Source organism: Myotis myotis, unplaced genomic scaffold (genome assembly GCF_014108235.1).
Source record: "Myotis myotis isolate mMyoMyo1 unplaced genomic scaffold, mMyoMyo1.p scaffold_m19_p_4, whole genome shotgun sequence".
In the NCBI taxonomy this organism is placed as follows: domain Eukaryota; kingdom Metazoa; phylum Chordata; class Mammalia; order Chiroptera; family Vespertilionidae; genus Myotis; species Myotis myotis.
Window position 1 is genome coordinate 68779610 of NW_023416346.1, and position 26248 is coordinate 68805857.

Here is a 26248-nt window from a genome sequence, read left to right on the forward strand (position 1 = left end):
TACACATAGCTATTGAACACTTGAAATGAGGCTAGTTGAGCTTAAGATGTGCTGTATGTGTAAAATGCATACCAATTGCAAGTCTTGCTATAGAAAGAAATGTAAAATATCTCATTAAAAATTTTTATATTGATTACATGGAGGAATAATTATATTTTGGGTATATTGGGTTAAATAAATATATAACCAAAATTAATTTCACCTGTTTGTTTTTACTTTTTAAAATGTGTACCAATTATACAATTTAAAATTATAAATATGTATCTCATTATACTTTCCTTTGACAGTGCAGATCAAAATCAATGATAATAAACCACTTGAAATTCAAGACTCCTGGGCTATATTCTTAGATTGACATTTTACCTAAAAAAAAAGTTGCCTTTTCAATAATCGATTTTTGTGTGTATTCTAGAAAAAAAATTCCTATTTGTAAAGTATATTTCAACCAAAAATCTCCCCCTCCCCCTCATAATAGAACTAACTTTTGATGTGACATCTGCAACTGTAAGTAAAGAAATTTAATATTTTATCTTTTTCCTTGTCAAATAGAATCAACTTCAGACAATCTGGAGAAAAGTGACACATATTAAAATTATGCTTTATGAAATGAAGATTACTATTCTAATTAGCTGTAGCAGAAATGAGTATTTAGAAACTTCTTAATGTTTATGGCTAAGTTTGAGGTGTGTTTTGTCAAGAAGCAGCTAATATGTCACTTAGCAAAGACATGTATTTAACCTACATGGATTTTAAAAAGACAAACAGTATAAACCCAGAACATACAGATTAAAGAATGCATTTTCTATTAATAGATTGCATTCTGTTTCAAAACTATGCAAAGTTTTTATCAGAATGACAAGCATAGTACCACACTCATTTTCTAACTTTAATAAGACTGTATAGCCTAAAAAAGATACTAATTTTCAACCTAGTCTACTTTTCTGTGATAAATAATATCACATTTGTTCCTTTCTTTAAATTATGAAAATAACATTAAAAAGCATACAGTTTCATAACAAAGCATATTTTTTTCTAGCTTCATGTATCAATGTATGATATATAATGAATATGGTGGAATGAACTTATGTTGTGTTATCTAAAGAAGGAATTTTTAGATGTTAAAATATCCAAATGATTCAAAAGACTTAAATTTTTTCACAAATATTGTTCTATGACATTTTAGAGTCTACTATTAATAGTCTAAAACAAAACTGCATGTTGATTCAGTTCTGTGGTCAGGGAACTTAGTGACATTAAATTAACATAAAGAGATTAATATTATGATCTGTGCTATAAATCTGTCATTTGAAAACTTACTCATGCATTTTCATTAACTCCTGACCATGGGAAAAATACTTTGAGATAAAGCATTCATTTTCTTATTAATCGATGTATGAAAAACTTCATAAATATCATGCATAAGGATTAATTATATTTTATGTTCACAAATTCCTATTAACTAAGTAGTCAAATGAAGATAGGTAAAGAGACTCATTTGACTGGGAGATAATTTGTTTTGCCAGTCTCTCCTAAAACCTTCCAACTCAACTTGCTTTCCCTCCACATTCTCAGCCCTCAACAGTTTTGCCTTAATCAAAATTCAACAATTCAATTCTAAAGTAATGAACTCGTAGATTACAGATGGCCTTTGAATAGAAACAGTAAATACTAAGACCTAGTTCAAGAACAGATCTTTGAGAGTTATCTGAGGGCCAGAAGATTAAGGGTTGTCTAATAAAACACTATAAGAATATGACAAAAATCAGCTTGTGTAATTGAGCTTTGCTATGGACAACAGACAAATGACAGCTGAGAGACACACAGCTTAACATTCTAATGCTCAAATCCTAGACCTCAATTACAATAGAAAATGCAATAGCTGAAACTCTCACTCTTATTCTAAAGCATGTTCCAAAAGAAGGAAAGAGCACTTGCAAACAAATTCAATGAAAGTTTTTACTTTATAAATGTTTATTAATGAATATTTTCCTTAGGAGGAGGTACAAAATAATTGATAAGTATATGCAGGGTGGGGCAAAAGTAAATTTGCATTTGTGAATACATGAAACAGAGTTCATTTTTATATTATTATGTATTAATTATTGTATTAGTTTCCATACGAACAATTGTAAACTTACTTTTGTTCCACCCTGTACTTGCAGTTTCTTCTCTAGGGATCACTAAAGCATCCCTTGAAGTAGAGGCAATTCTCTTACTACTAAGAACTTGCATTTACATATCTAATTTATTATAAAAGAAAGAACCTCCTTTTTTATACTAAAGAAAATAATGTCATTCCAAGTAATCAGTTAGCCTTCAATTAAAAAGTTTAAATGAATGAAATAAACTTTGTTTCATAAATTTCTGATTAGGGTCACAGAAGGCTTTTTTTCTCTTATGTACTAACATTTAATAATATGAAATATGCCTAAGAAATTATATTATTTGAGATAAATAATAGCAAGTCTACTGAAATGAATTGATAATGGAAAGTGGTTATACAAAATATGGTATGAAATTTATCATACACTATAATCATAAAAGTTATTATGGTGTTTCAGTGCAGCCTCAAGACAAAGCCCAACTATGTTATGAATATACTAAGTAAATTAGAGTAAAATTTAAAGTGTGGTTTTAATTATAATGATCATTACTCATTGGTGTACTGAATAATGTTCAAAATCTAAGTAATATTAATGCTTACACAGGTATAGTGCTTTAGAAATGGTCAAATGAATCCCTATATTGTTTAATCTTTATTTGCTTCAGTTTCCATATCTGAAAAAATGGAGAAAATAATAAAACCTCCAAATAAAAGTGTTGTAAGTATAAAAATAGAAACTTGTATATTATTAGGTAAAGTATTTAGAACATAGTACACACTCAACAACTGTTGTTGGATTTTTGTTTGTTATTGTTATATTTTTACATTTCAGCAGCATGATTTCTTTGTGAGGCTTAAATATAAATATGGCTACTACAATTTTTTAAATGAGGAGGGAAAATGGAGAATCAGAGTAAAATGACTTGGCCAAGTGTATACATCTAGTCAGGTGGAGAACTGTCATTAGAATTCAATATGTCCTGACACAAATTTAAATGCTCTTTCCACTATTCCTGTGAATAGTTATGATCAAAACACCTTGACTTTGTATTACAGCTACAAACACGTCCCCATGACTTGAAATAGCTATGGTTCCCGAGCAGTATCTATCAGGGGGCACCTAAAAACTGATGAGAAGGGAAAGGACAAAAAGAAAAACACATGCAATGTATTCCCTTCCACCTGACTTACCCATATAAACATTGAATACTCAAAACTTTCAAGGAGAATAAGATATTTAGCTTGAAATTCCATTTACAATGGACATTAGAACTAATTATATAAGATCTCAATAGAGCTACTCCAACATAATATAAAAGACCCAAACAACATTTTACAAACATTTAAAATACCAAAATAATAAAGCATGCTGTTAGTATGGATGAGGTGTCAAAATAAAAGATTGAAAGTGAGGTTCTTTACATAATAATTTAGATTTTTATGATTAATTTCAGGAAGATTTTATTCTTTGAGTACTACTTCTACTTGGTCAAAATATTAATGGACTATAAACTACATTCAAAATAAGTATATGAAGCAAAATAGAAATAGCAATGGAACAATATGACAGATCCATCCCCAAATATAAAGTAAATGATAAATAAATGGGTACATAATTCACAATGAGTGCAAATATACAAAATATCCTGCATCATTTTTCTAACTTTATCAGCACAATAAAATTATATACATTTTAACTGTTTAAACATCATATTTAAATAAACTTATTTTCTATCAACCATAATTTAGCATATATTCACAGGTAATATATACTTTATAATTTGGCAAAGAAAATGCATATTATTTATAAATTCACAAAGAATATAAACTTGGGTCATTTTGTTAGGCATGTATACAGCATGTACAATTTACAGATAGAATTTGGGTAAAAATATATAAAAGTAGATTATATCTTTAATGTCTCCTCAGACAAAATGCTGAATATGCTTACTGTGTCAGAGGAAAAATGAATAATTAAATCTGTAGATAATTTGAAAGTAACCACTGTAAATAAGAAAATGACTGACTATAGTGTCATGATAATTTTGCTTTATAAATATTAATTACACATAACTTTAGAAAAGCATTGAAATATATAAGATACACAACCAACTAAATATTTTCCTAGATATCAGTTCATTTAAACATAATAAAATGTGTTTGAAGCAAACAGTTGAAATTAAAATGTTTTATGAGAAGTGAAAAGGCCAAAAGTTCTTAAAATGAACAGATACACAATACACTTTAAAATGAAACATGCACCATGGTTATGGTTTGTGGTGATTTCTACTATACCTTTCTTTAGTCCAGGAATGAAAGCTAAAAAGAGAGTTTAATAAAGTTAAACACATTATATAATATAAGTAAACAAATGTAAATTATAATATATTTCAATATATTTTCAACTTCATTTTGCAAAGAATGTAATGGCTGAGATAGATTAGGTAGAAAACCAATAGCCCAGGAAATCTGCTTGCTGTGATATTTTTTTCTAAAATCAAAACAAGCCTATGCTATATGCTGGCTTCTTGGGAAGCAATGATTGGTCCTTAACCTAAAGCTACTGTATTGTTGCATTTTGCAAAAACTTGGCAGATTTTTAGCTTCATTTTCTATGTTAGCAAAGTATAGCCCTACATTGAAATTTCAGTTTCTCTCTTGGAACCTCCTACAAGAAATGTGGTATTAGAGGAGGAATATTTTTTACTTAGGTTTCTCTCTCTGCAAATCTGATGTGGAAAAAAGTAATGGGAAAAAAATAAAATAATCAACAGACTAACATGAGGATGGCCCAAAAGAAGAATTCTTATCTTGGTTTAGATACTTTTTCTATAATATAGCTATTTTCACAACTACAGTTTCATTTATTTTTACAATTAGAATACGGGAAATTGGAGATTATTATCATTATTTTCCACATAAATAAGTTTAGGCATTGCATTAAGTGACTTCTTTCAAAACACTGAGATTATACTTGACCTCGGACCAATAACAAAACTCTATTTTTAAACAAAACAATTATATGTTTATAAAAACTTCAAAATGTGCTGATCTGGCCAAAAGTCTCTCAGATTTATTCTTTGTAAAATATAAGGCCAGCAATATATATATAGATAGATAGATAGATAAAAACTTTAAAAATAAACATTGTGAACTTGTGTTAAAATGTTTTTGAATAAAATTAAAATACTATGAAATTAAAGACATATTAAATGTTTAGAGAGAATGAATAGGTCAGATATAGAAAAGTGAAGGGGAAAGTAATGTTCCTATGCAATGATGAGGATGAATGAGAGAGCATTGTAAAATATTTTAAGTGTTCTTGACACATACCATACATTTATGTTTCATCATAAAGTGTTTTATCTATAGGGTTGCCCAAAAACTGTATACACACGCTTTGAATAATTATAAAGGAAGAATTTATTCAAATACATTTCATTTTCAAAATTGAACTAACAGCTGTTAAAATATGTATATATTTTGGGGGGACACCCTCTATAAGCAATGTAATTTAATGGTAATATACAAGGAAGTATCAAAACAGTGCTTTCACAAGTCACTTCAGGTAGGATTGATCATCTAAATAAATTTCACAACCCCCACCCCTAAATAACCATTCTATTTCAATAACTACTGTGAGCACATGCATACACACAAAAAGTCTAATTTATTATTATAATATATAATCAACTGGTGTAATATTTAAATGTAGAGTTTTCAAACATACTTGAGTGAAAAAAAAGGCTGCTTTATGCAGAGAAACAATGAAGTGCTTGCTTTCATTTTGAAGACTGCAATTTCAATGTAGTCTAGACCTTAGCTATCAAATCCTTTCTAATTTGATAACTGTAAAGGTCAGAAAAAAATTGAATGTGATGGGTCTAGACTTATTTCTAATGGTAAAGAGGTACAAATAAAAGAAACAAAAGAAGTGACATGACAACAATAAACCTGATAAAAAGAACATCTTTAAAAAACTTATCCCAGGGGATTTTTAGCTCCCAAACTAAAAAATGAAAATTGGTTTATAATCCTCTAAAGTCAAATATTGATCATTTTTTCATTAAAATTCAGGATAATAAACAGATTCTGTATAAAATTTTCAAGACTGACTGTAAGAGGCATTTAAACTCATCATGTGAAACATGGTAAAAAGAAAAAAAATGGCCAAAACCGGTTTGGCTCAGTGGATAGAGCATCGGCCTGCGTACTGAAAGGTCCCAGGTTCGATTCCGGTCAAGGGCATGTACCTGGATTGCGGGCACATCCCCAGTAGGAGATGTGCTGGAGGCAGCTGATTGATGAGAGAGCTCATCGATGTTTCTAACTCTCTATCTCTCTCCCTTCCTCTCTGTAAAAAATCAATAAAAATATATTTAAAAAAAAATGAGGAATCTTTTCTGCCCTGTAAGGTAATAATATATTCTGGCACAGAAATTAATAAATACATCCATTATAGTTACAAAGTATTTTTCATAAAGTCCATCTCTAAATGTATACTTAAATTTCAAGCTGCTTCTTAAAGTTTAAAGATTTATCATTTGATATTGTTAAAGCATTTACACTGTTCAGGATTTTTGCAAGATGAAGGTGAGCACAGTCCTAGTCCTTTGAAATATTACAGTTGCTTTGAATCACTATGACAGAAGTGAAATTTATTAATACAACCAAATGTTATGTTATGAATGACTATCTATATCATCAATGTGTCACTAAAAATGTAATTTTACTAATACACAGAATGAATACAGCTCACAAGTTAAATATGTTTCCACTGAGAAAATTGTTTTCAGGTTATTAAGTATTCTGAAACTTAATTTATTAATTAAAAAACTAAAACAAAATAATAGTTCAGATAATTTTACTTGCATTAATCTACTTATATAAAAACCATGGGTGGTGTTCATCACGTCCAGAAGAACCACTGCAACCAAGTGGAAGGAAGTCAGTCCTGCAGGGGTTGTCTTGGAAATGGCTGCACCCTCCCCCAAGCTGTTTCCCTGAGCTGCTTCCTATAAGGGCCGGGTTTGAGTCAGGAACCCACCCTCAGAGCATGGAGGCAGATCTTTCTAAAGTGTGCCATGTGCCAGCATGGCCAGGGGTGAACCTGAATGAGGGTGGCTGAAAGGCTTAGAAAAGACAGACAAGAGAATGAAAGCTGGGTGTTGGTGGGACACTGCTTCTCTGAGAGACAGCGACCATGCCCGCAGCCATGCCTTTATTTTATAGCAGATGCTACGAGGCAAAGTAAGGGTGTGACCAAGATGTTTACAACATTCTCCTGGGTTTCAATCCTACTCAACTACATGCACCTGAATTCTATCAAGCCCACATCACTCAGGTACATGGGGCCACGTGTTTGGACCATAGGTTCAAGCTTACAACTGCAGCTGTTGGCTATAATTGTGCTGCGAGGGCCCTGCCCTCCAAGCTGGGACTTGCATGTGGCAATGAGAGGACTGTGCCCTCTCATCAGTCCAAGGCTTGAACCTGTCCAAAACACTGTAGCGGCTCCCCACAATAAAGATTTAATTCTGTTTCTTTGTTACTAATGTTGTGGCCCCACCCCATAACAAAGAAACAATTTCCAGAGAATGAGGCCCAGGAATCAGGATTTTAACAAGATTCCCAGGTGATTGTAATGTGCAGCCAAGTTTGAGAACCACTGCTATAGAAAATATTAAAAATATATCTAAGCGTGCAATTCTTTGTCCAAAAAATGAGCATGTTCAAAAATTAAATGAAGAAAATTTGGATATACTTGATGGAGATTTTCACACATATTTGAGTGATGATTCCATTGATTCCGCAGATGATGCTAAAATGAAAATTTTCCCATCGAATTTCTTAATAGTATTACTCCTTCGGGAATGTCGTGTCATAAATTAAAATTGAAAGTGGGTGCAATCATCATGCTATTGAGAAATCTCAATAGTAAGTGGGGTCTTTGTAATGGTACCAGATTTATTATCAAGAGATTACGACCTAACATTATCGAAGCTGACGTATTAACAGGATCTGCAGAGGGAGAGGTTGTTCTGATTCCAAGAATTAATTTGTCCCCGTCTGACACTGGCCTCCCATTTAAATTGATTTGACGATGGTTTCCCGTGATGCCAGCATTTGTGATGACTGTTAATAAATCACAAGGACAAACTCTAGACAAAGTAGGCATATTCCTACCTGAACCCGTTTTTGCACATGGTCAGTTATATGTTGCTTTCTCTCGAGTTTGAAGAGTATGTAACGTTACAGTTAAAGTTCTAAGTACTTCATCACAAGGGAAATTAGTCAAGCACTCTGAAAGTGTTTTCACTCTTAATGTGGTGTACAGGGAGATATTAGAATAAGTTTAATCACTTTATCAGTCATTGTTTGCATCACTGTCGTTTTTATATCATGTTTTTGTCATTTTTATATCATGCCTCTGTTGTTGTTATAACCTTTTGTTACTGTTTATTTATTAATAAATTTACATATTATGTTCATATACATTTTACTAATTTCCTTTCATCTCTCACACTTCTATTATAGAGAAAGGGCAAATAGCAATATTTAAATATTTCTGCTAATTGATTCCCTTTTAAAAATATATATATATTATTGATTTTTTACAGAGAGGAAGGGAGTGGGATAGAGAGTTAGAAACATGGATGAGAGAGAAGCATCGATCAGCTGCCTCCTGCACACTCTCCACTGGGGATGTGCCCACAACCAAGGTACATGCCCTTGACCAGAATTGAACCTGGGAACCTTCAGTCCGCAGGCGCATGCTCTATCCACTGTGTCAAACCGGTTAGGGCAATTAATTCCCTTTTAATGTGCACAAATTTCGTGCACTGGGCTACTAGTGCAATAATAATATTAAAATTTAAGTTTCTGTATGTGCTTAGTTTGAATTATAACTGAGTTTTTAATATTATTTTCTGAATATATAGTCCCCAAAATATTGTAATTAGTAAATTAAAACAATAGGAAGTAATGGGAATCTTGCATTACAGAGTTTAAATTAAGGAAACATGCTTTATAATAAAAATTAAAGTCCCAATGTACAAAATTCATGCAAAGGTAGGCCCTGGCAGCCCCAGCTACCTAGGCCCTCACAGCTCTGGCTTCATCTGGAAGGTTGTCCGGAAGGTCCTCTAGACGGTTATTCCGCTGTTGGGCCTTTAGGTGGATTTGCATATTATGCTTTTATTATTATAGATGTAGCTCCTATTTACTCTTAAGCCACATAAAATTGCTAAATTTTATCATTAGAACACTACCAAAACAGGCTGTATTATTGTATATGAACATATTTTAATATTTTATTTATAACCCTAACACAAATATTTAAGTACCCATGCACATCAGAGAACTCTGCCTAATGTGAAAGACATAATTACAAATAAATAGATAATGTTTGTATAGCTTAAAGGTAAAAAGAGCTCACTACAAAATTGATAGTATTAAGATACTTGTTAATGCAGTATCATGCATCAATCTATAACTGCCATTTATTTCAGTAGAGTAGTAACAGTTGTACTTATTTTATTATGCATAATTTTAGAGTCACATCATAAAGCTACTTTAATGAAATTTTAAAAGGTAATAATTTTTGTAGGTAAATAAAATTAAAATAATTTTAAGGACATTCATTGGGAAATCATCAGATATCTTTGCCACTAGAGTCAATTGGAGGATAATTTTTTATATAAGTATTAAATAAATATTTAGATATTTATTCAATACATTATCTCTGTCTCCTTAACTAAGTACATTACAATATTTATTTTGCTTCCAGAGAAAAATCTGCTAAATCAAGTTTAAATTTACCTGAAACTTAACAGTTCTAAGTTATTATAGGCTAACTTTTGTGAACAAGTTCCTTAATTATTTCCTCATGTGAGCCCCACAAGGTTTGGTACTGAAAATCACGGAACATTCCACAGCCAGTATGAAAAAACACACAACAATGTAAGTGAATATCATAATGCTAAATTAATAGGCCAGTACCTAATTTTCTTTGAATAATGCTAATTTTAAAGCATTCTACAAGATGTGCTTTACATATTCAATTCTTATTGACGTTGAATTCAAATCACTCCAGTGCATCTCCAGCTGATTACAAAACTAATAAGCTGTGGCATCAATGTACTTATTTAGATCACATGGAGTCTAGATCACATGGAGTCTCAACCACAAAAATAGAGAAGAGCAAATCAAATTTTCTGTTCAAATTGTGTGAAAGGTTAAGTTTACAAATACAAAGTCTGCAAGATGATTAATGTAATATTTTTATTTACATTAAAAGCAATGTTGCAAACATTAAATAAATTTCTCATCCCTGTATATTAAAATTTCTATCCAAATCTCTCTGGGTCCTGAGTTTTTATAAAAGTTAATTTACTACTAGATCAAAGAAATATTCATTTCAAAATTGATAACAACTAAAGTCATGGTGTTGGCTTTATTATGGAAGTCATCAAAGTCTTAGAAAGAAGAATTATACATTTTAATTAAATATGTAATTACCATTTTCCACATCAATGGAATACTGGTTGACCAAACTCTTGCTGTACCATATCAAATGGCTCCTTCTTCTTTATAGCCAGAGTTGTTTGACTTTTTAAATTTCTGAAATTAACTAATTTTTCCTATTCATCCCAAAATCTTTGTAATCTATAATCTATTGGTTACATTTTCTAAGCTTTTATTTGGGGGGTACCTTTGGTACCACTATAACAGTACTTTCAAACATCTTCTTTTTTTCAAATTGACAGTGTTCTAGCACCTTAAAGAGCAAAGAGGTACAACTTATATTTTATCTAAAATAAAACAAGTTCACAGGCCAAGGACCAGAGTCCTTAGAAAGCCATCTTATTACCATAGTTAGCTACTTATTAATAAAGAAAAGGAAGCAAAGGAGAGTTTGAACACTGAGTCTGTTTCACCAGGAAGCTACAGCATCAAACCCTGAAAAAGGGCAGGCAGCATTGTCACCCCTCCCTTACCCCTCTGGTTCAGATTGTGTGCCCTGGAGGGGCAATAGGGGGAGAAAAAGACATGCACAATAAAGTCAAAATGGTGCAGGGAGAAGTGTTGGACCATAGAGACTTGCCAGTCTAATCTGGGAAAAAGATTGAGTGGGATGTGGACCCCTAATGCAAGCCTGCAAAATATTTGGGAAGCTGATTATTTTGAACAAGCTTCTGGCTTCTCCTAAGCCTGAGAATACATAATGCCAAGAGAACAAAACTTTCTCTCTCTCTCTCTCTCTCCCTCGCCACTCACTCCACACTGATTGTTTTCCAGTTCTCTACCACCTGGGAGCACGTGACCCTGTGGGTCTAGTGCAGGGGTGGGCAAACTTTTTGACTCGAGGGCCACAATGGGTTCTTAAACTGGTGCAGCCGTGGGCAAGCTACGGCCCATGAGCCGGATCCGGACTGTTTGAAATGAATAAAACTAAAAAAAAAAAGACCGTACCCTTTTATGTAATGATGTTTACTTTGAATTTATATTAGTTCACACAAACACTCCATCCATGCTTTTGTTCCAGCCCTCTGGTCCAGTTTAAGAACCCATTGTGGCCCTTGAGTCAAAAAGTTTGCCCACCCCTGGTCAGTGGCCACCTGGAGCCTGCAGACTGCATGGACTATGAATCAGAAATTCTAAACACTGTTTTTTACTGTGGACCTGCTGAAGACAGGGTTGGACTTTTTTTTTTTGAGGGAAATGGGACACTGGAAGTCCAGGAGCAGGGGCAACCATCACCAACAAACCACCTTTCTACATCACAGTCCCTTGAGTGGGTCCTTGGAATTCTTTCCTTGCAACTTCATGGGAGAGCCTCGTCACCATAACAGCAATCTGACTCAGCATCCTTAGTGTGTGTGTGTGTGTGTGTGTGTGTGTGTGTGTGTGTGTGTGTGTAAATGGGATCAAGAGAACGAAATGGCTTAAACGGTAGAAACTTGAAGCTAGAAGATGAATAAATTCTGGAGACCTAAGGTACAGTGTGGTGAGTATATTGTATTTTATTATATACTTCAGAATTTCTAGGAGACTATATCTCTCCTAGAAAATAAATTACAATTATGTGATGTGATAGAGGTGGCAGTTAAAGCTACAGTGGCAATCATATTTTAATATATGAATGTATTAAATCAACACATTGTACACCTTAAACATGCACAATGTTATATGTCAAATTTAAATAGTAAATGAAATTACTTGTCTAATATCTATACAACTACTTAGAAGTAGAATTAGAATTCATGTTTTCTCTATCAAAGAACTCATACACTATGAAATACTACTATCAACTGGCAATTTCAAGAGATGGCAACAATATGTATATGCAAGCATTTTTGCCCAAGGCAAAATTTATTGTAGGGAATTATCAAAAGATCAGTGCTTTTTAAAACATATTTTTTGGGGAATTAAAATTTAGATGAATATTATATGTAATTTTACTCCTCATGTACACAGCAATTGACAAGAGAAGATCAAGATGATACTTAAAGAAGTAAAATGTTGGTTTGACAAACCCAAGACATGACAATGCCAATTAAAATTAGTAATCTGTAATTTATGTTGGTCCTAAAGAGAAATAGAATGCAATTCCTCCTTTTCCCAAAAGAATTAAGGCAAAAAAGTCTCATTTCAAAATCTGACTTTAATGTTTTAAATGGTTAAAAACCATATGGAGAGAATCTGCCCTATCAGTATAATTTCTTTTGACAGTTACAATTAAGAGAAGAAAAAATCTGAGATATACAAGACTGGATACCTTAGAGAAAAAAAAATCATATGGACACATTATTTTGTCATCTGCTTTTCTCCAAATAATTTGGCTTCATTAATCACATTGGAAAACTCTTCCAAACAGCACAAATGTTCATTTCAAAACCTCTCGTTAGGTTAGTTATTTAAGAGAGGAGATTCTTCTTTTTAGAATTATGCAGACTCCTAAAAAGGAGCTCAAGAAAATTGGAGCAGGCTTTCTTATTGTTTTGTTGAGGGTTTATTTTGCTGTACAGAAGCTTTTATTTTGATGTTGTCCCATTTGTTTATTTTCTCATTAGTTTCCATGGCCCTAGGAGCTGTATCTGTGAAGATATTGTTTCGGCATATATCTGAGATTTTGCTGCCTGTGGATTCCTCTTCTAGGAATATATCCCAAGAAACTAGAAACACCAATCAGAAAGGATATATGCACCCCTATGTTCATAGCAGCACAATTTACCATAGCTCAGATTTGGAAACAGCCTAAGTGCCCATCAGCAGACCAGTGGATTAGAAAACCGTGGTACATATACACAATGGAATACTATGTTGCGGTAAAAAAAAAAGAAGGAATTCTTACCATTTGCAACCTCATGGAGGAACTGGAGAGCATTATGCTAAGTGAAATAAGTCAGTCAGAGAAAGATAAATATCACATGATCTCACTCATTTGTGGCATATAATGAACAACATAAACTGATGAACAAAAACAGATCCAGAGACAGAAGCATTGATCAGACCATCAAACCTCAGAGGGAAGGTAGGGAAGGATGGGGGTAAGGGGAAGAGATCAACCAAAGGACTTGTATGCATGCATATAAGCCTAACCCAGTGATGGCGAACCTTTAGAGCTCGGTGTGTCAGCATTTTGAAAAACCCTAACTTAACTCTGGTGCCGTGTCACATATAGAATTTTTTTTTATATTTGCAACCATAGTAAAACAAAGATTTATATTTTTAATATTTATTTTACATATTTAAATGCCATTTAACAAAGAAAAATCAACCAAAAAAATGAGTTCGTGTGTCACCTCTGACACGCGTGTCATAGGTTCGCCATCACTGGCCTAACCAATGGACACAGACACCAGTGAGGTGAGGGCATGAGTTGACAGGGGGTGGGGGGAGGGCAATGGGGAATAATCAACCAATCAATAAGAAAATTAGAGCATGAAGGACTGAAGTTTTCATTAAAGCAGAGGTGGGAATTGGTATCACAGTCCATTGAAAGTTTCTACCAAGGTCCTTGTTCCACTACTTTAAGAGGCACATGAAAGAGTGCTGATAATATACAAATTTAAATGGTCGTGAGAAATTCCAAAAGTGAAAGCTTGAGGAGCTGGATCCATTTTTTTTTTTCAGTTGGGCAAGGAAAATACTAAGAAATCAATATTTCTGAAATCTGCTGCTCAGCTATCCAAAATGCTTGAAACAATTGCAGCTCTCAAACATTTCACACTTTTTATTGTTCAATATTCAGATTAAATTAAGATAATTTTAAAATAAGACTAAATGGTATCTCTGGTCTTTCTGTGGATAAAGAAATTGATTTTAAAGCCTGTTTTCTTGCTTGTTTTAATGCAGGCAAGTTATATAGTGTGCAATCTGTATACTACTAAAGAATTTAATTTTTTAATCTCTTCCTTATGAAATTTATTATGACTTTCTTTTAATCAGTTTATCCAAGTTTAAAAGCTTTGGCTAACTTGTCAATGAACCTATATCAGTTGTGTACATAGAAAAATACAAGAGATGAAACTCAATTATGTCTAGAGGCATGAACTGTGGTAAAATAAAGCTTTCCTTTAAAAAGAAGTTACTTTTGCCCTGAGTGGTTTGGCTCAGTGGATAGAGCGTCGGCCTGCGGACTGAAGGGTCCCAGGTTTGATTCCGGTCAAGGGTATGTACCTTGGTTGTGGGCACATCCCCAGTGGGGGGTGTGCAGGAGGCAGCTGATCAATGTTTCTCTCTCATCGATGTTTCTAACTCTCTATCCCTCTCCCTTCCTCTCTGTAAAAAAAATCAATAAAATACATTTAAATAAATAAATGAATAAATAAAAAGAATTTACTTTTTATAGTAAAACTAGAGACCCAGTGAACGAATTTGTGTACCTTAAAAGGAATTGTGGGCCGTGAGACTGCGAATAGCAGAGGGGAGGGTCTTGGGGCATCCTCTGCGCCCCTGCCTGGTCCTTCTGCCATGGCCCCTGGTTCCCTGTCTGCTGGCAGCCCCGCTCTCACATGCTGACGACACCAGCCCCGCTCACACCTGCCGTCTGACAGTGCTGAATGATTGAGGCCAGCGTCGCGTGCTGGCAGTAGGTGTGAGCAGCGGCTCCAGCACCAACAGTGGGTGTGAGTACCAGGCAGGACTGTTGCATGCAGGAGCTAAGAATTTTCAGTAACCACCAGAGGCTTGCCCCAGTGACAGTGACCAGCACCTTGCCTTGGTCTGGCACCCATGCTCACTGGCTCCACCATCCCACTATGGCTAATGCTATCCATGTTCCGCATGCGCCCCCTGGGTGTCAGTGCACATCACAGTGACTGGTTGTTCAGTTGTTCCACTATTCAGTCTATTTGCATATTAGCCTTTTATTATATAGACTAGAGGCCCGGTGCACAAAAATTGTGCAATGGTGGGGGAGGGGGTTTGGGGGGTGTCCCTCAGCCCCACTTGTGCCCTCTCACAGTCTGGGACCCCTCGGGAGATAACCACCTGCTGGCTTAGGCCCGCTCCCCAGGTGGCAGATGGCAGGCCCGATCCCTCAGTGCCTGCCCCGCCTCCCCAGGTCGCACACATGGCAGGGCCAATCCAGAGGTTGGGGCACCGCCCCGGGTCGTTTCGCACATGGGACACCCTGGGAGGGTCGCACACAGGATGCCAGGGGGGCTGGCTGATCGCTGCTGCCCGGCCTGGCTGCCCTGGGTCAGATAACACATGGAATTCCCATTGCCCTGGGTCACAGATAGCAGGTCCAGATGGCTGCAGAGCAGGCAGGATGGTGCTATCCCGCCCCACCACCCTGGGTCACAAATAGCAGGCCCAGATGGGGCCGGGGCAGGCGGGATGAGGCTGTCCCTCCCTGCCTGCAGGATGCAAATAAGCCGCCATCTTTGTTTGCAGTTAATTTGCATATCACACTGATTAGCCAATGGGAGGTGTAGCGAAGGTATGGTCAATTACCATGTTTGTCTATTATTAGATAGGATTTGAAACCTTTCCCTCACATTTTCACCAACTTGTTTGCTCTATAACTAATTTTAAAATTCTGTATAAAGAAAATAGTGGTTAAAATCCCTGTATAAGTGGACATGATGTCAGAAAATGGCTTTTACTAAAATATTTGAAGTTATTATTTCATTAGTAAAATTCAATTTTATAAATTTTGCAGAGTATTAGTCTTTGTGTAGTAACATAGTTTTCTAAAAATATTATGTTCTGCCCACTGCTTCTGGTATAGTTTGGAGACAATAAGATTTCATGGGAGAAATGATTTTATTTATAATATGTATATCTATATTTGTGTTACAAACATATATTACAAAAATATTATGTATTTTTCTATTACATATAGTATATGTGATAGAAAACCATAAAGAAAATAGATCGCATGGCTAAAATTTGAAAATTATCTGCTAAAATTCTATTTTGGGCAGAGGTTGATAGATATTTATACATTAAAGCATGATTTTTAAAAATCCATAACAAATATTAACTAATTTCAAAATTATATATTTACCTGTCATAAATATTGCATAGTTCTTCAAAGAAATGTTTTGTTAATTTTACTTTAAATTTTTCTAAAAATTGAGACACATAGTAAACTATTTATTGAGAATGTTTTTTCCCCAATGCATCAATTTAGAGAGATATCTGAATGGACTACTTAAAATTTTCAAATAAATTGATTATTTTATTATGCATATCTTATTATTTGCATATCATATATTTAAACAGGCCAAATGATTAGAAGAAAAAGTATGGTGTTGGAAGTGCCATCTGACTTGATGATTCTCTTTATGTATGTTTTCATCCTCTCACATGTTATGTTAGAGCCTACTGAGATTGTAATTTTTGTAAAATCACAGTGAATTAATACCAGTTGAATCATTGCTAAGTAGTACTTTATTATTGCCAATCATATATTGTTTCTCATATATATATATATATTAATATATTTTATTGATTTCATAGAGGAAGGGCAAAGGAGAGAGAAATCAAAACATCAATGAGAGAGAATCATTGATTGGCTGCCCTCTGCACATCCCACAATGGCAAGTCCACAACCTAGAAATGTGACCTGACAGGGAATCAAATTGTCATAGGTCAAGGCTCAAACACTAAGCCACACTGGCTGGGCTCTCATATATATTAATGGGTCTTTTTTTGACAGGGTATAAACACAAGCTTTGGCATCAATTTTTATTCTTGAACCTAGTTGGTTAATTACCTGTTTTATTTTGATATATGGAGAAATAAGTTAACATTGACACATTGAGCAATTTCTAAAAAAAAATAGTCTCAGGCTATTTTTATTGTTTCAACAATTTGGGACATTATATTGAAGAAAATTTATAACAGGAAAATGTATTAAAAGATGTCTTTTTCAATTAGGACAATTAAAAGAATGAGTTGAAGTTCATATCCATGTTTACTTGACATCAAAAAAGTATGACTTTTTTCCTAAATTATTTTAAAAACGAGTTTTTAATGGCAATATCCATGTGTAATTGCTGTTCATATTATTATTTCATTTTATATTTCAAATATTAATGGATAAACTGACATATGGAAATCTGGAAATAGATTTTAGCAATAAACAGGAAGAGACATTTTCCACATGAATAAACATTGGTTATCTACTGTGGAGAACCAATCATCTTAGATGATATGTTGATAAATATTTTATGTCAGCAAAGAACAAAGCATAAAAGACCGTGACACAAACAAAAAGATGGAATGAAAGGTAGAAACAAGCTATTTCAAACTGAATAAATTGAAAGTTTATATGCACAGGAAGAGGAGAAGTATGAAGGACTTATCACTCTGACAGATTAACTGACTGCACAAGACATGTTAAAAAGATTTTGTTAATAAATCAAATGCTATCTGCCTTAGAAATCATTTGCATTTTATAATTAGAAGACAAAGATTCAAGATAATGGTTCTTTGGATAATAAAAACCCTATATAATAAAGAGGTGATATGCTAATTTGCACAAGATGGCCATCCCCATATGGTCATAAGATGCCACCACAGATGGCTGACAGGGGAGGGCAGTTATGGGTGATCGGGCCAGCAGGGGAGGGAAGTTAGGGGTGACGAGGTTTGCAGGGGAGGGCAGTTGGGGGCGGTCAGGCTGGCAGGGGAGGGCAGTTAGGGGTGACCAGGCCTGCAGGGGAGGACAGTTAGGGGTGACCAGGCCTGCAGGGGAGGGCAGTTGGGGTTGAAATCAGGCCAGCAGGGGAGGGCAGTTAGGGGCGATCAGGCTGGCAGGGGAGGGCAGTTGGAGGTGATTGGGCTGGCAAGGGAGGGCAGTTGGGGGCGACCAGGCTGGCAGTGAAGGTCACTTGGAGGGGACTAGGTCAGCAGCAGAGGACAGTTAGGGTTGACCAGGCTGGCAGGGAGGGCAGTTAGGTGTAACCAGGCCAGCAGATGAGAGCAGTAGGGGGCAATTGGGATGGCAGGGGAGGGCAGTTGGGGGCGATCAGGCTGGCAGGGGAGTGGTTAGGGCGTAATCAGGCTGGCAGGCAGAAGCAGTTAGGGGCAATCAGGCAGGCAGGGAGGCAGGCAGGTGAGCGGTTGGGAGCTAGCATTTGGACATCTTCCAAGGGGTCCCAGATTGGAGAGGGTGCAGGCTGGTTTGAGGGACACCATTCCCCGCCCCCAGGTAGTGCACAAATTTCATGCATCGGGCCTCTAATATAAATATAACATTTTTTATATTTGTAAAAGGACAGCATATCATTAAGAGAAAGAATATTGCTTAAGATATATTTTTGCATAATAAAGAAGGAAATATAAATATTTCATACAGTATAAATTTGATTTCATATTCACTTGATTTCCTAAGTATTAATTTCTTCTTTCCTTAGCTAAGTTTCTTTAAACATAAAATTATAATGTTTCTGCTAACCAGGATGGGGAATTGGTACACTGATTAGGTAAAATATGCATATTAGAATTGCTAAAAATCTGAAGTAAATTCAGCCTAAGAAAATTTAAACCATGACCAACCAAAGCATTTATTTAAAATCTATGCTAGTCCTGTCTAGTCCTCTAATGCTCATTGTGCTTAGATGAAACTTTATAAAACAAAGGTATACATGAAAGGGAAATTTCAATGTTCTAGGCAGGTCCCTTGATCCCCTGATCCCTAAAATAGCAATACTTTCTTATTCTGTTTTTACATATGTACTGTAAAAGTTAACAATGTTCACTCATTTTATATAGTAAATTCACTGAAAAAAAAGTTAACAATGTTCACTCATTTTATATAGGAAATTCACTGAAAGAAATTCCAGAAGTGATTCTAACTTTTTAAAATATTTTTTCTTTTTTTTTTTTAAATATATTTTTATTGATTTTTTACAGAGAGGAAGGGAGAGAGATAGTTAGAAACATCGATGAGAGAGAAACATTGATCAGCCGCCTCCTACACATCTCCCACTGGGGATGTGCTCGCAACCAAGGTACATGCCCTTGACCGGAATCGAACCCGGGACCTTTCAGTCCGCAGGCTGACGCTCTATCCACCGAGCCAAACCGGTTTTGGCTTTAAAATATTTTTTCACATAGAATCAATTTCAAGTTCTACATGTACTTTTATTTGTAAAAATTAAAGGAATATTTTATAATTAACTTAAATACCCAAACTACAATGTATGTTTCAAAAAATTGAGCATCAGTTATTTTCATATGTTCCTTAAAATTTAAAATATTATTCCAGAATTTCAGGTGTCAAGAGAAAGATATTCATACGCTAAATAATAATGTGATTTAAATAAAACCTTAAAATTGTGTTTTGTTTTCCACTGGAAGATATTTCTTTTTTTGAATATAGATTATCCACATAGGCTGATTAAGTTAAACAATCTATAATAATAAAAAGGTAATATGCTAATTAGACCAGATGACTTCCAGACATCATTCCAGACATCCTTCCTGATGAAGCCAGGGCCAAGGGAAGCCAGCCGGTCCCAGGTGCCTCTAGGCAGCCTGGGGAAAGCCAGCCCAGGTTCCTGGTGCCTGCCAGTGGCTGGAAGAGGGAAGCCCAGATCCCGGGTGCTGAAGGGAAGCTGGTGCTGGCAGCCGGGGGAAGGAAAGCCTACTCTTGCATGAATTTTGTGCATCAGGCCTCTAGTTAATACATAATTTTGAACTAAATATGCATTAATATATAATTACTTTTGTTAAACTTTTATTATTTCCTATATATAATTGAATAACATAAAAACAATGAAAAGATAGTCATACATTTTTGAACATTAAACCTTATTATGCAAATATCAATAAACTGAAGATCTATTTAAAAAAAAAACACTGTCATTTTAAAAAATGGGCACTTTTGGGGATGTATACACATTCCCACTTATCACTTTGTCTTTAGTTCAAATAATTTAAATGAGATATGTTAGAAAGGAGATATAATTCACAATGAATTATATAATCTGAGTCAAGGATTTAGGAGTCACAAGAGAATGTAACAGTTATACTAATAAGAAAGCATGGAGCCACTAAATGTAAAAACATTAAAAAGTATGTGTGAATTCTTGACAAAAAAAAAGTCTGTCAAAACAAATCCTTTACATAGGTAAAACTATTTTCAAATAATTTATAATCCGGGGGAAAATATACAATACATGAAGAAGCATATAATAATTTATTAGTAAACTAGAGGCCCAGTGCACAAATTTGTGCATGGTTGGAGTTCCTCTGGGTGGCCGGCAGGGATCCGGCAGAAACCCGCAGTCCAATGACACCTATAGCTCCTACCTGCTGCTCCTGCTCATCCTGGCCCCACTGTGCCAGCAGTGGGCTTACACCAAATCAATCCCAATGAGGAGAGGCTCACACTGTCACAGCAGCACTTGCCAGCCATGAGCCCTGCATCTGGCACCCTGCCAAGGGAAGTGGCCTGCAGGATCATCAAGCTGAAACTGGCTCTCTGACATCCCCAAGGGGTCCTGGATTGCGAGAGGGCACAATCCCAGGCTGAGGGACTCCACCGGTGCACGATCGGTTTAGGGAGGGACTGCAGCAGGGCTCCAGGGTGTGTCTGGCCCATATCGATCAGTCCTAATCGGCTGGACCCTAGAAGCAAACTAACCTACCTGTGGGAGCATCTGTCTCCTGGTGGTCAGCGCACATCATAGTGAGTGGTTGAGCAGCCTTAGCATATCATTAGCATATTATGCTTTGATTGGTTATTCGGTTGTTCCACCGTTCGGTCTATTTGCATATTACCCTTTTATTATATGGCATTCTGTCAAAATATTTTGATAAGGATTTTTCTGTTTGTTTGTTTAAAGCTAATGTAGTCTGTTATATTTCAGAAAAAAAAAAATTCAAAAAGAATAAGCCACAGTGGCTGCACCAGTCTGCATTCCCACCAGCAGTGTACGATGGTTTTTTTTTCTCTGCATCCTCGCCAGCACTTATCATTTGTTGATGATAGCCATTCTGATAGGTATGAGATGTTACCTCATTGTCATTTTGAATTGCATCTCTTACATGATTAGTGACTTTGAGCATATTTTCATATGTCTCTTGGCCTTCCTTATGTCCTCTTTAGAAAAGTATCTATTTAGTACCATTGCCCATTTTTTGATTGGGTTGTTTATCTTCTTTTTGTTAATTTGTATGAGTCCCCTGTAAATGTTGAAGATTAAACTCTTATCAGAAATAACATTGGCAAATACGTTCTCCCATGCAGTGGGCTTTCTTGTTGTTTTGTTGATGTTTTTTTTTTTGTTTGTTTGTTTGTTTGTTTTCTGTGCAGAAGCTTTTTATTTTGATGTAGTCCCATTTGTTTATTTTATCTTTAGTTTCCATTGCCCTAGAAGCTGTATTGGTGAAGATATTGCTTCAGCATATGTCTGATATTTTGCTGCCTGTGGATTCCTCTAATATTTTTATGGTTTCCCATCTTACATTTAAGTCCTTTATCCATTTTGAGTTTATTTTTGTGTATGGTGTAAGTTGGTGGTCTAGTTTCATTTTTTTGCACATATCTGTCCAATTTTCCCAACACCATTTATTGAAGAGACTGTTTTGACTCCATTGTATGCTCTTGCCTCCTTTGTCAAATGTTAATTGAGCATAGTGGTTTGGGTTGATTCCTGGGTTCTCTATTCTATTCCATTGGTCTATATATCTGTTCTTATGTCAGTACCAGGCAGTTTTAAGAATTGTGGCTTTGTAATACAGCTTAATATCTAGAACAGTATGTAGTTTCCTCAACAAACTAAAAATGGAACTCCCATTTGACCCAGTGATCCCACTTCTAGGAATATATCCCAAGAAACTAGAAACACCAATCAGAGAGGATATATGCACCCCTATGTTCATAGCAGCACAATTTACCATACCTCAGATTTGGAAACAGCCTACGTGCCCATCAGCAGATGAGTGGATTAGAAAACTGTGGTACATCTACACAATGGAATACTATGCTGCTGTAAAAGGAAGGAACTCCTATCATTTGCAACAGCATGGATGGAGCTGGAGAGCATTATGCTAAGTGAAATAAGTCTGAGAGAGAAAAATATCACATGATCTCACTCATTTGTGCATTATAATGAACAACATAAACTGATGAACAAAAACAGATCCAGAAACAGAGAAGCATCGATCAGATGCTCAGACCTCAGAAGGAAGGCAGGGAAGGGTGGAGTAAGGGGTAGAGGCCAACCAAAGGACTTGTATGCATGCATATAAGCATAACCAATGGACATAGACACCAGGGGTGTGAGGGCATGAACAGGAGTGGGGTGGGGGGCAATGAGGGGATAAGGACACATATGTAATACCTTAATCAATCCTATAGACAAAAAGGGTAATTAACCGTACCTCCACTATGCTTTTCATTGGCTAATCAGGGCAATATGCAAATTAACTGCCAAGAAAGATGGAAGTTAATTTGCATACACACAATGATGGGAGGTTAATGGGAAGGATGGAAGAATGGTGATCGGCAACCCAGGTGGCAGGCAAGAGCTTGGGAGCGGGCAAAGGCCGCCTTTCCCCACCCCCCAGCTAGTGATTGCCATTGGAATGCCATCGGGCAACCCCGGACCCCTGGGGTCCTGGATGAACCTCTCTTAAAAGTTATCTTAAAGCAGTTGGCGAGGGACTTCAGAAAGCCCCAGGGGGCCCTAGTGCCAGCAAAACTGAGACCTGGGGTGGCTCTCTCCCAGGAAGGTCCAGGGAACAGCCACTGCAGCCTGCCCCCACCCCAGCGCAAGGCAGGGCACGCTGGGCCCGAGGACCCACCCCCTCCTAGAGGCCCCTCCTTGCTCATGCAGCCCTGGTCACGTCACCGGAGCAGCTACAAGGCACAGAAAGCACCAGGGATGGCCGCTTGCCCCCACCCGCATGTGCAAAGACAAGGCCGGAGGGTGTGAGGGCTGGCTCACATCTCCTTCTTTGTCCTTTTGCTCATCCTCTGGCTGCTCAACTCGCCAAGCTTCTTATCCAGGCTCCTCTGCAGCTGAGTCCTCTTGGTGGGGTCCAGGGACCGGTCCTTGGCCCCACTGCTGGTATACAGCACTCCCTCCTGGCTAATTCTCTGCCAGGTGTGGGCGCGGGCCCTCTCCCCACAGCCATGGATCTCGGGCAGGCAGTGGCAGAGGCAGTAGCGGTGGCTGCAGTGTAAGCAGAGCTGGCCCAGAGTCACGACGCTGGCCCGGCACTTGGCGAGGCCACAGGTGTTATCAGCCTTCATGGTGGCTGAGACCAGGGTGTCGAAGTCCTCCCTGGAGGGCAGATCCAGGGCCGTGGGTCCTTTTGCATCTTTCTTCTTTTTCTTTTCTGGTAACTTCCGCAGCCCCGGGCCCATGGTCCCTGGGCCCTCCTTGGCTCGCTGCTCCTGCCTGCCCCTCTCCCTCTGCAGTAGCTCCAGGTGCACAGCCCTCAGGTCAACAATGCTGGGATCTCGCCTGGGGGCTCCTTCTGCATGGGGTTGGAGGGCTCCGGCTGGAGAGGGGCTTTGCTATCCGTCCCTGCCAGGCCGGGTCGGACAGGTGGAACTGGTGGAGCCAATTTTTTTTTTTGGCCGTGTGCACATAGCTTTAATTATTAAATAATTTATACTCCTCTGAAACAAATAAAACTCTGCGGCCCGGTGATCGCCATGGTGATCGGAGGGCGGGAGAGCCTGGGCGCAGGCGAGGCGGCACCCGGGCACCCCAGCACCTGACATGCAAAGGTCGGGGATGAAATGACTTTTCCCAACCACATCTGCAAATATCCTGGGGAAGGCATCACTGAAGAGTTCACAACTCTCTTACTTGGCAAGGAAGAAAACAGTTGGCAATGGAAACAATCCCTTACATCAAAGTTAAGGTCCCTCTGGGTAAGAAAGAATATTTCCAAAGTACAGGAGGGAGCAGGCAAAAATAATAGGTTCTCATGACTTCCACTGAAGACTGAGCATATGACTGAGTCAAAACGAACATACAAATTAAAACAGACAGTGGACATTCAAATGACCCAAATCAACTGTCACTGTTTGTCCCAATAGCAGCAATGCTTATGTGATAATATAGTTTAACAGACATACAAAACAAGTCACATGATAAGAGAGGTTCGGCTTCTAAAGTAAATTGAATATGTTCTTTTAAAATACTAATGTCCTTCCCTCTGACTATAATTCTTAATTTTCCAATCAGAAAATTGCCCCAGGTGATACAATAACATGTAGAACTCCAGTAACCTAACTTATTTAAAAAAAAAAAAATCCCAACCATTTTTAAAATATTTAAATTGATATTTTAGGGTTAAAATTATAGAAGATATTTAGATCTAAATATATTTTCTGAATAGAAAATATTTCAGTTTTTGATTAAAAAAAAACATAAAAAAATATATAAGTGATACATTTTCCCAAGGAACTCTGAATTAGTACCTTTCCTCTAACTTTCTTCAAATTGAGAGAATCTATGGAGTTCCCTATACTGCACAAGTTTTAATGAAAGAAAATAAGACTTTCTAAGAGCATCAAATACATGTTTTCTTATTTACAAACATATACACTCTTTCTCTCTCTCTCTCTCTCTCTCTCTCTCTCTCTCTCTCTCTCTCTTTAAAATATATTCTTACTGATTCAGAGAGGAAGGGAGAGGGAGAGAGATAGAAACATCAATGATGAGAGAGAATCATTGATCGGCTGCCTCCTACACACCCCGTACTGGGGATCAGGCCAAAACCCGGGCATGTGGCCTGACCTGGAATCAAACTGTGATTCCTGGTTCATAGGTTGATGCTAAATCACTGAGTCACACCCGCCGGGCTCAATTCTTATTTATGAATTCATTCCAAAGACATATATAGCTTGAAAAGCTTTGGAAGCAGTTTCAAAAAAAAAAACCTAGCTTTTAAATAACAAGAAAACAGTTATAGAAGAAAGTTTAAATTAGAAGAAAAAAAATTGTTTTAATTTATTCAAGAGTGGGAACATCCTCCATGAAAATGTGTCCCTTGACTGTGGATGGCTGGGTGGCCTTATCACACCTTAGGAATTCAAATGCTTTTTACAATGACAAGAAAGAGAGTTTCATCTCATTTCTCTCCCAGGGTAGATGTCTGTCAACAGAAGGTGGACATCAATAAAAGGAGGGGCTTGCACAATCAATCCAGAAAGTCAGCAATCTATGAATAATCCAGAACCCAGTATTTATCTCCTCTGCCACACACCCTCCCTCCCAGCCAGTGAGCAAGATAATTACCCTCAAGTCAAGCTAAGTGCCCCCCAGTCACAGTGGCCCAATGCTGACATACAAAGCATACAAATAATTCTCACTCTGGCATAAAAGTGACAACTTTCTTGGAAGAAAAGCAAATACTGTAAATTTCTCAAAGTCTTCCTGAAACATTTTTTAAAGTAATTTTTACTTCTTTAGAAAAAATACATACATGGCAAACCATCTGTAATAAAAGGCCCATTCTATAAAATTTTACCTGGTCCTACTCATATCTGCAATCATAATCATATTTACAGACAAATATATATATACTAATAAAAGAGTAATATGCTAATTAGACTGGGAGACCTTCCAGGAGACCTTCCAGATGTTCTTCTGGACAAAGCCATGGAGGCGGGGCCGAGGTAGAGGCGGTTAGAGGCCAGGAGGGAAGGCAGTT

At 36.6% G+C, this 26248-nt stretch overlaps 1 protein-coding gene across 1 annotated transcript in view; it reads right to left on the reverse strand.

Moving 5' to 3' along the window:
- The window catches only part of LOC118653450 (protocadherin-11 X-linked-like), a 316589-nt gene that overhangs the window by 178279 nt on the left and 112062 nt on the right, over positions 1 to 26248 (reverse strand). Inside the window, exon 3 of the mRNA XM_036304154.1 lies at positions 4400 to 4423. Within this exon, the coding sequence (XP_036160047.1) occupies positions 4400 to 4423 (24 nt within the window). The remainder of the gene's footprint in view (positions 1 to 4399; positions 4424 to 26248) is intronic.